Source organism: Cygnus olor, chromosome 27, assembly GCF_009769625.2.
Source record: "Cygnus olor isolate bCygOlo1 chromosome 27, bCygOlo1.pri.v2, whole genome shotgun sequence".
NCBI classification, from domain to species: Eukaryota; Metazoa; Chordata; class Aves; order Anseriformes; family Anatidae; genus Cygnus; species Cygnus olor.
In genome coordinates, this window is record NC_049195.1 from 3,794,422 (window position 1) to 3,804,567 (window position 10,146).

Sequence of the window (10,146 nt, forward strand, 5' to 3'; positions counted from 1 at the left end):
CCCCCCCCACTGCGTCCCTCCATTGCACCGCCCCATTTCGTCCCCCGTTGCACCCCCCCCCCCGCAGGGCATCTGCACTCACAAACACACAACCCAAGCTCAGGAGCTGCCCCCCCCCAGCCCGGCTGAGCCCCCCCCCCCTCTGCCAGCCCATCTTTTCAGACCCGCCCCCCCCCCCCAATTTTTCCCCCATCCATGCCCCCCCCCCCCCCCCCCCCAGCTGGGTGCCAGCCCTGCCTCGCAGGGTGCCGGGCAGGTTTTGGCAGTGTCCGAGTGGTCACGGTGCATGGGGGGGGGGGGGGGGGGGACCCGGGTGAGAAGGGGGGGGTTAAAATGAGCTGGGGGGGGGGGGGGTTAAAATGAGCTTGGGGAGGGGGGACACCCCCACCACGAGCGCGGGGTCTGGCAGTGAGCCGCATCCTGCAGGCGCTCCCCACCCCTGGGGGGGCGAGGATGGGGGGCACGGGGGGGGGGGCGGGGGGCGCTGAGCCCATGGAGGGGGGAGGCAGAGCCAGGGGAGGGGGCGCTGCCCCCGCCAGAGGAGATGGGGCCCCCCCGAGCTTTCCCCCCCCCCCGCAGAACCGTGCCCCCAGCCCCATCAGCTCACTGCAAGCCGGGCACCGCGGGGGCCGCCAGGGTTGGGTGGAGGTGGGGGGGGGGTCAGGGCTGAGCCCCCAGCCCCCTTTTCCTGCAAAAGGGGGGATGTTTTTTTTTTGGGGGGGGGGGTGGGGGGGTGTAATAAAAACCGGCTGGGAGCCCTAAAGCGGAGAGAGGGCGCGACGCGGGCCGGGGGGGGGGCTCAGAAGAGGAAGGCCTTCTTCTTCAGCTCGTTGCGCTTCCACAGGGCCAGCTTGCCGAACTCCTCGGGGGGCATCTCGAAGACCCGCAGGAAATCCTCGGGGGAGAGGTGCCGCTGCGGGACGGGGGGGGGGGGGGGGGGGGGGGTCAGGGGGTGCCCAGACCCCCCCCCCCCCACACACACACACACCCCCCCCGCCATGTCCAGGCTCAGCCCCTAACCTCCAGCCTGGTCCTGTCGACGCCGGGCGGCAGCTTCACGCGGCCTCTGTTGGTCACCATCAGCATCTCGTAGGGGTAGATCTGTGGAGTGGGGGGGGGGGGAAAGGGCTGTGAGACACCCCCCCCCCCCATGGCCTCGTGCCCCCCCCCCAGCCCCCAGCCCCCTCACCTTCTGCTCCAGCATGCTGGGCAGGGAGTTGCCTCTGTCCATGCGCCCGCGCTGGCCGTTCTGCGGGGACGAAGCCAGCACCATCATCGTCCTCACCCCCCCACCCCCCCCGAATGGGCACCAGCCCAGCTGCCCCCCCACCTCCATCCATTCCCCCCCCCCCCCCCCCCAGCCCCTCGGAGGTGTCCCCAGCGTCCGCACCCCCCCCCCCCCCCCCGCTGTACATCACCCTCTCGCTGGCTCTGGGCGCTGGCAGCCGGGTGGGCGCTCACCTGCACGCCTGCGGAAGAGAGGAGCGGGGCTCAGCACCCCCCCGTCTGCCCCCCCCCCCCCCCAGGTGACAACGAGTCCCCCCGCGGGTGGCTTCCCAGCCTCTGCTGAGTGTGGTGGCCCCCTTGTCCCCAGGGATGTCCCCAGGGATGTCCCCCCCGTCCCCAGGAACGTCCCCAGGGATGTCCCCCCCGTCCCCAGGGATGTACCCCGGTCCCCAAAGACGTCCCCTTGTCCCCAGGGATGTCCCCCCCCCCCATCCCCAGAGACGTGCCCCCATCCCCAATGATGTCCCCCTGTCCCCAGGGGTGTCCCCTCATCCCCAATGATGTCCCCCTGTCCCCAGGGGTGTCCCCCCATCCCCAGGGATGTCCCTCTTCATCCCCAGGGATGTCCCCCCATCCCCAAGGGATGTCCCCCGCTGTCCCCAGGGGTGTCCCCCCCCCATCCCCAGGGACGTCCCCTCATTCCCAGAGATGTGCCCCCATCCCCAGGGATGTCCCCCCCTGTCTCCAGGTCTGTCCCTCCGTCCCCAGAGATGTCACCCCTTCATCCCCAGGAACGTCCCCCCCGTCCCCAGGGATGTCCCCCTTCATCCCCAGGGGTGTCCCCCCCCCAGTCCCCAGGGGTGTCCCCCCCTGTCCCCAGGGACGTCCCCTCATTCCCAGAGATGTGCCCCCATCCCCAGGGATGTCCCCCCCTGTCTCCAGGTCTGTCCCTCCGTCCCCAGAGATGTCACCCCTTCATCCCCAGGAACGTCCCCCCCGTCCCCAGGGATGTCCCCCTTCATCCCCAGGGGTGTCCCCCCCCCCAGTCCCCAGGGGTGCCCCCCCAGGGGTGCCCCCCCAGGCGCTCACCCGGACTCCCCTTCTCGCTGCTCGCCGAGCTGAACTCCGCCGACTGCAGCTGGCGGGGGACACAAGGGGACAGCGTCAGGGGGGTGCCACCGCCCGGCCCCCTCCCGCGGGGAGCCCCCCCCCGCCCACTCACCCGGGTCAGGGTGCTGCGGCCGGAGGCGGGCAGCGAGGAGCTCTTGCAGCTGCCCATGTGCAGCGCTGCAAGAGAGCAGGAGGTGGTCAGGGGTGGGGGTGCTGGGAGGGTGCTGGGAGGGTGCTGGGAAGGCAAAGGGACGGGGACAGAGCCTCTGGGTGCCGCTGTGCCCCACGTACACGTGTGGAAGGGCGTCCGGTCCGGCAGCGAGCGGGTTTTTCTCCGGATGGGGAGCGATTTCTCCATCTCCTCCTTCAGGATCAGCTTCCCCAGGTTGGAGGTGACCTGGGGGAGAAGGGACGCGGGGAGGTGGGGGGGGGGGGGGCGGGCTGGCACGTCCCCAGACCCCCCCCCCCCCCACACCCCCCCAGAACCCAGCCCCGGTCTCCCCTCACCTTGCTCAGCTCCTGCTTCTGGAGCTCCCGCAGGTTCTTCATCTCCTCCGTCAGGTCCTCCTCTTCCTCCTCCCCTCTCTTGGAGGCCATCCGCCTCCTCCACTCCGTCTCTGGGGGGGGAAAGAGGGGGATTTTTGCCCAGCCCCATCCCCGCCCGCCACCCCCTGGGGGTCTCTGAGGGGGGGGTGGGGGGGGTGGGGATAAACCATCCCACCCCAGCACCTACCCACGACGGCCAGGGACGGGGGGCACGGCCAGTAGTCGGTCTCGATTTTGGCAGGCTGGTTGGGGTCTGGGGGCTGCGCCGCGGGGAACTTGGACGATTCGATGATCAAATCCTCTATGAGGTGCTTCCCGTGGTGGGGGCCGGAATGGGGCTCTGCGGGGCACACGGGGTTGGGGGGGGGGGGGGGGGGGGGGTGTGAGACGACACCCCCGGTGGGGGGGTCCCGGTGCCGCGGGATGGGCGCCCCGCTCACCTTTCTGCCGGTAGATCGGGGGCTTCTTGTAGATGTTGAGCTCCGTCGTGTCGGTCTCTGCACGGGGAAGGGAAAGGTCAGCGCCCCGGGAAGGTCCTCGCCCATCCCCGTCTGCCCAGTTCCCCCCCAGTGGGGGGGGGGGCGGTGGGGTGCAGCGGGGCTGGGGGGGGGTGGGCGCTGAGCGGTGCGTACCGGGCCTGTGGAAGTGCTGGACGCTGCGGCGGGGCGTGCTGGCGGCCTGGCGCGGGGGGGGGCTGCGGGGTGCTGCCGGGGGTCCGGCTCTCCAGCCACTCCCGGATGGCCTGGGGGGGACGTGGGGGGGTGGGGGGGCAAAACGGGGGGGGATGGGCGAGGGGCTCGGCGTCGCCCCCCTCCCCGTGCGTGCGTCCCCCCCCCCCCATGCGCACGTCCCCGGTACTCACCTCGGGGGACGGAGGAGGAGAGATGGATTTGGGAGACAGGGAGCGCTGCAGGGGGCAAGAAGGGGGGGTTATTCCCGCAGCCCGGGACCCCCAAACATCCCTGGGGGGGGGGGGGGGGGGCGGCTTTCACCTGGGGGGGGGGGGGCACCCTCACCTCCCGGCTGCGGGGCAGCTCCACGTGCTCCATGAGCGAGTAGGTGAAGTGGGGCTCGTAGATCATCAGGTCGGGGCGCTCGATGTCCAGGATCGCCTTGTCCTTGGGGATGGCAGCCAGGTCCTTGTAGCCCAGGACCTCGTTGTCCATTTTGGCCTGGAAGGGAGGGGAAAAAAAAAAAAAAAAAAAAAAGCCTCGTTTTTGGGTACGGAAGGGGAATGGGGTGGGGGGGGGACTGGGGGCATTTCCCAGCAGAGCGTGGAGGGAGCCAGCTCTTACCACGATGCTGGAGGGCGATCCCGGGACGCTGGAGCCGCGCGAGGAGCTGACGCTCCCAGGGGAGGTCAGCGGTTGCTGGAAGGAAGGGATTTGGGATTTGGGATTTGGGATTTGGGATTTTGGGGATTTCGGACCTGGGATTTGGGATTTCGGACCTGGGATTTGGGATTTGGGCAAACCTGGGCACGGGGAGGGCTCCGGGTTGTATCAGGGGCATGGCACAAGGGCGCGGGGACACCCCCCCCCCAAAAAAGGGGAGACACCCCCGGGGATGGGGCATTCCTGGCCGGGCCCTGGGGTCTCCTCGCCTCCAACCTGCAGGTTTAGGGCTTGGGGACCCTTGGGAGGGGACGGTGACACGTTGCCACTAGATGGTGCTGCCAGGCTGGGAGGAGGAGGAGGAGGCAGGCAGGGGAGGAAGGCTGCCCCAGGGCCCTGTGCCGAGGTGTCCTCGGGGGGGTCCCCAAAAGCCGGCACCCCCCCAGCCCCCTGCCCACGACCCCCCCCTTACCTTCTGCAGTCTTTCCATTCAGCTGCGCGCCGGAGGGGCCGGGTCAGTCACAGGGTCCTGCGGGGGGGAGGGCAGAGCAAAAATTTTGGGGACACCCCCCCCCCCCCACGGTGGGCACGCAGCACCCCGGGGCGAGGTGCCCGTGGGCAGCGGGGCCGTGCCACCCTCCCCGGGGGGGGGGGGGGGTACACGAAGGGCTCCGGGTCTGTCCTGGGGCAGAGGGGAGGTGCTGGGGGGGGGGGGGCGGGCACAGGACCCCCACTCACCTCTGTGGCTCCGCATCCCTCTGGGTGCCAACGCGGGGCTGGGGCTCGGGTGCTGCCTCTGCAAGGGCGACGGGGCGGTGAGCGGGGAAGGGACCCGGGCTCTCCGCTCGCGGGATCAAACCCTGGCGCTGGGCTCTCCAAGAAAATCCACTGGGCACTTCCCCCAGCTCCTGCCCCGAGGGACAGCATCCAACCACCCCCCCCCCACCCGAGGGACCCAGACGGGGCTCGTAGTAGGGTGACAGCGGCGCAGCTCCCAGCCCCGGCACCCCGGCACCCCGGCACCCCGGCACCCCGACACCGTGCCAAGCGGCTGCCTTGCACCCAGCGTGGCCGCTGCCCCGCGGCTGGGCGGCTGCTGACGAGGGCTGGCAAGCGGAGCAGGGGTAATGGGGGCTTTTGTCCCCCAGCGGCCTCGAGAAGGCTCCAGCGGCAGCGGGACGAGCGCTGCGCTCAGCCCCTGCCCGCAGCCCCCCGGCTGGAAAAGCCCCGAAGGGCAGGCGCGAGCCCTGGCTCGGCTTTAAACCCCGCAAAGCCCCCAGACAAAGGAGAAAATTCCCCGTTTTTTTGCCTCCGAACTTCTCCTTTCAGAGGGGAGAGCACCTGGAAAAAAAAAAAACCTCGTGCTGGCCGGGCTCCGGGCTGCGGCAGCAGCACTCAGCCGAGCCCCAAAGTCCCCAAATCCCCCCCCCTGGGGCAGCCCGTGCGTGGGGCTGGGGGGTGCCAACCACCTCCAGACCCCCCCCCCCCCCCCCCCCCCCCCAGGACCCCGGCCCCATGGCTCAGGGCTCAGCAGAAGCAGGGATGGGGGAAACGTGACAACACCCTGCGCATCCTCCAGCTCCTTGGGGGGGGCGGGGTGTCGAGCTGCCATAAAGGGGCTTCGGAGCCTCCCCACAAGCCTCTTTGGAGGTCACCCCATTACAACCAGCCCCCCCCCCCCCCCCCCCCCCAAATTTCAGCACCGGTGGGACCCGACCCGCTCGCACCCAGCCCAGCGCCTCGGCGGCTCTCCGGGGGCTCGGGACCCCGGCGCCGGAGGCACCCCCGGAGCGAGGCCGGGCATGGCACAAGGCGGCTTTGTGCTGGCGAGCGGCGGCCGCCCCGCGCACCCGTGAGCTCACACTTTCCATCCTCCGAGCCAGGGCGGGTTCGTTCCTCCGGCACGGCGCCCCCCCCCAACCCCCCCAACCCCCCCAACCCCGGCCCCGCGTGGACCCCGAGGGTGCCGCGGGCAAGAGGAGGGGAACCGTGGGGGGGCCGTCGGGAGCCGCTGGGGAGGACGAGGAGGCCGGAGGCGAGCAGATGGATGAGCTAGCAAATAGCAGGAGGCAGAGGAAGGGTGGGTGCGGGGTGGATGCGGATGCTGGGGAGGAAGGAAAACAAGCCCGAGCGAGGGGATGGGGAGAGACGCAGCCAGCGAGGCGGCTGAGGGTGCTGGGGCTGTGTGGGATCAGCCCCCCCACACCCCGACCCCCGCCCCGGATGAAGGGACGTGGGGGACACCTTATCTGCTGCGGGCAGGGAGGGAGCCACCGCCCCGGCTCTCCCCACGGCAACCTCCCCGTCTCCCCGGCAGGTCCCTGAGATAAGGCCGGCACGGGGACGATGCCTCCGGGGGGGGGTTTTGGTGGCCAACAGCCAGGAACGGGGCGCGGGGTGGTGGTGGGGTGGTGGTGGGGGGGGGGGGGGACATGCGCCGAGCCCCCTGTGGGCACCCGGGGCGAGGGGGAAGAGGAAGAGAGAGGCTGGACGGACGGACAGACGGACGGACGGACGGACGGACGGACCGCGTGCAGGAGGAGGCTTGCAGGGGTGTGGGCCCCCCCCCCCGCCCCGAAGCGGCACCCAGCCCAGGGGCTGCGGGGGGGCTGCTGCTGCGGCGTGGAGAGGTCGGCTCCCGGCCCCCCCCCCCCCCCGCCCCGAGGAAATCCGGATTTGACTTTTCACAGCCGCCAAAGCCATCAGCGCGCGGGGCCCGGGCGAAGGGCCAGGCTGCACGGCCCCCCCTCCAGCCTCCCCGAATCGGGGGTGGGGGGAGCAATGAGGGACCCCCCCAGCCTTCCTCCCTTCTCCCTCCTCCTCCTCCTCTCCTCATTTTCCTTCCCTTCCCACGGCGCAGGGCGCGGGCACCCTGCATTTTCCACGCTGCCGTGGCCAAGGCTCGCAGCCAGCGGCACGGAGTGTGTGTGGGGGGGGGGGGGCACCCGGTGGGGTCACAAGTTCCCCGAACAGACGGTTCCTGGGAACGGCTCCGGCGCTTCCCAGCCCAGCCCAGCCTCCTCCTCGTCCTCCTCCTCCTCCTCCTCCTCCCCTGCTCGCAAACAACCAGCACACGGCGAGGCACCGAGCATCCTCCCCGCGCCGGTGGCAACTCGATCGCCGCCCGGGCAGGGAGCGCACGGGGCGCGTGCCACCGGTGTCCGGTTCCTCCTTCGTCCTGCTTCTCGCCCTTTCTGTCCCCGCCGGGGCATCGCCCGCGAGCGGGGAGCTGTTTGTTGGCAGCCCGGCGCTTCCGTGCCGCTTCGCCCTGCCCGTCAGGTTGCGAGCCGCAGCCGGCACCCGGGGTTTTTCCATCCCCGGCGTGGCCACGGGTGCTGCGCCCTCCGTGCCTCGGTTTCCCTGGGTGGCGGGGGGGGGGGTGACAAGCCGCCTGCCCCACCCAGGAGACGAAAGGGGCATCCCCACCTCCTCCCACCCCGCAATTCCTCCCTGATCAGGGCCAAACCAGCAGCTCTCCTGCCTCCAAACCTCGCCGACCCGCTCCAAAATCCCAAACCAGCCGCCAGTTTTTAATCCGGGATGCGCGGCACCTGCCCAAATGCCCCCAAACCCTTGGGTTTTTGGGGTCTGGCTATAGGGATCTTGCCCCCCCCCTTGCCCCACAGGGCTCCGATGGCCACGCTGCAGCCCGCTGTGGGCAGAGGCTCACGTGGCACGTAATCTGGGATTAAAATGGGATTAGCCTGCTCATCCCGCACGCGGAGGGGCCGCCGGGGACCCAGCGGGGCCTGGGCTCACAGCGTGGCTCAGGAGATGCCCACGGGCCCCCAGTGAACCCCAAAATCTCCCAGCATCATGGGACACCCTGCACCGGGTGCCCTGTGTCCCTGGGGACCCCGAGGCCACCGCAGCTTGGCACCTGCCCGGGATGATGCCGGGGGCTTCCCGGGGCCGAGCTGGCAGCTGGTGGCCCCGGTTTTACCGGGCTTAGCCCTGCCTGACCACCGGCCCCGCACGCCCACGGCCCCCCCAGTGGGGTTGGGGTGCCCCAAACAGGAGCCACCGTGGGGCCTGGGGCGGGGGGGTGGGGTGCCAAAATCTCAGGGTGCGCCCCAAGACCACCACAAGACCCCAAATGCCACGGTGGGGAGCATCAGCCCCATCACATCCAGCACCCCTGGGAGCAGGGTATGAGTTGCCCCCCCCCCCCCCCCAAGAATACAGCGCTGAGACCCCTCAAACTCACTCCACTGGTGGGGCTGGGAGCGTCCAGGCTCCTCCTCCCTCGGGGGACACGGTGCCAATGCCGCTGTCCCCAGGGAGGGACGGGGACGTCCCCTGTCCCCAAACCCCTTCTATGGTGATGTTCTGGGGGGGAGGAGGGGGCCATGGGATGAATCAGGTGCAGGTGCACCCTGGGGAGAGCCGCCCCCCCCCGGGGAGGGGTATTCCCCCCGTGAGCCCGCGTCCCCGTGTCACCGCCCTCCCGTCCCCACGGGCCCCCTGGCAAGGGCAGCTCTGCCCCAAACAGGCGTGGGGACACGGGGCAGGGCTGCAGCCCCCCCGGAGAAGAGGGGGGGGGACAAAATATGGGGCTGCCCCCACCCCACAGGGACCCCCCTCAGCGTGGGAGGGGGGGGGGGGGTCCCAGGAGGGCGAGCGGGGAGAGCAACAGCACGGGAACAGCGATGGGAAAACCACGGGCGGTGGCCACCGACCCCGCTCAGCGCAGCCCCCCCCAGGCAGAGGGTCCCTGCCCGCATCTCCTCCTCCCCTCTCCCCACTCACCTAGGACCACTCACCTAGGGCTGGGGCCACCTCATGCCTCCCGGGGGGGGGGTGGGGACCCCCCGGCCTCCTCCTCCGCTCGCCGGGGCCGAGGCACGGCGCTGGGGCTCGCATCCGAGAGCCCGCGAGCGGCCGCCGCTTATCGGGCAGCCCAGGCGGCGACCGAGCAGCCCCCGGCGCGCTGATAACGGGAGCTCGGCACCGGGGTGGGTGCGTGGGTGGGTGGGGGGGTGTGGGGGTGGGGGTGGGCACCCGACGCCGCTCCCCACCTCTGCTGCTGGCTCAGTCCCTTTCGGAACAAGAGGAGAATTAGCCGGCATCATGACGAAGCACTTATTGGCGCTCGCTCGCGCGCCCGACGCTTCCCCGGCACAAAGAGGGAGGAAAGCGCAGAGGAACCTGGCGTGCGCGGCCCCGCTCGCCGGCAAGAGCAAGCTGGGGGGCCCCGGGACACCCCCCCCCCGCCCCGGTGCAAAGCAGCACCCCCAGCCGAAAGGTTTTGCCCCCCCCCCCCCCCCCCGATCCCGGCTCTGAGCACCCCGCGGCGCAGTGGGTGGTGCGTCAGGATCGTACCTGCGGATCCTGCCCCAAACCTGGGGGGGGGGCCCCCGAGGGTGGCACCACTCCCCCCCCCCCCCCTTAATTGGAGGGGAACCTCTTGGAAACACAGCTCCGGAGCCGAGGGTGCTCAGCAGAGCCCTGGGAGGTGCTGAGCACCTGCCAAAAATCAAACCCTGACCTCCACGGACCTGCCCCTGGTGCCTCCAAGGGGAGCCCAGCGCCGGGGCAGAGCCGCTCCCCTCCGCACCCCAATTCCCAGGGGGCACCATCCAGCCCCCGGCCCTGGCGCTGAGCGGTGGGGCTGGCCCAGCGCCGCAGGGTGTGCCGGGGCAGGGCAGGGAGGCCGCGGCCTCCTCCTGTCCTCCAGCAGGGAAATTTTGGGGGGAGAACCCAGCCGCGGGGCGCAGGAGCGGTGCCGCGGCGCAGGGGCCCCGGCAGCTATTCCCGGCTGTGTGTGGGAGAGAGCTGCCTGGAGACGGGGCCTCCGCTGCTGGGTCCGCTCCCCGCGGGCACGCACGGCGCTGTTCGCTGCCTCAGTTTCCCTCCTGGCTCCCGAGAGGCCCGGCTGGATGAGCTCACGGGGGGATGGATGCGTGCACGGGGGCGGGGGGGGGGGAAT

At 71.1% G+C, this 10,146-nt stretch overlaps 1 protein-coding gene across 1 annotated transcript; it reads right to left on the reverse strand.

Annotated features, from left to right (window-relative positions):
* Positions 1-704: 704 nt before the first annotated feature.
* On the reverse strand, positions 705-9,119 carry DMTN (dematin actin binding protein). Its single transcript, XM_040538510.1, is given in 18 exon segments — positions 705-913; positions 1,021-1,101; positions 1,190-1,249; positions 1,462-1,469; positions 2,317-2,365; positions 2,450-2,514; positions 2,629-2,734; positions 2,845-2,954; positions 3,071-3,223; positions 3,324-3,380; positions 3,516-3,577; positions 3,579-3,625; positions 3,746-3,790; positions 3,900-4,055; positions 4,179-4,253; positions 4,690-4,746; positions 4,956-5,013; positions 8,981-9,119. Coding segments are annotated over 16 exon segments (1,206 nt in total). The 5' UTR covers positions 4,708-4,746; positions 4,956-5,013; positions 8,981-9,119; the 3' UTR covers positions 705-799.
* Positions 9,120-10,146: the final 1,027 nt, after the last annotated feature.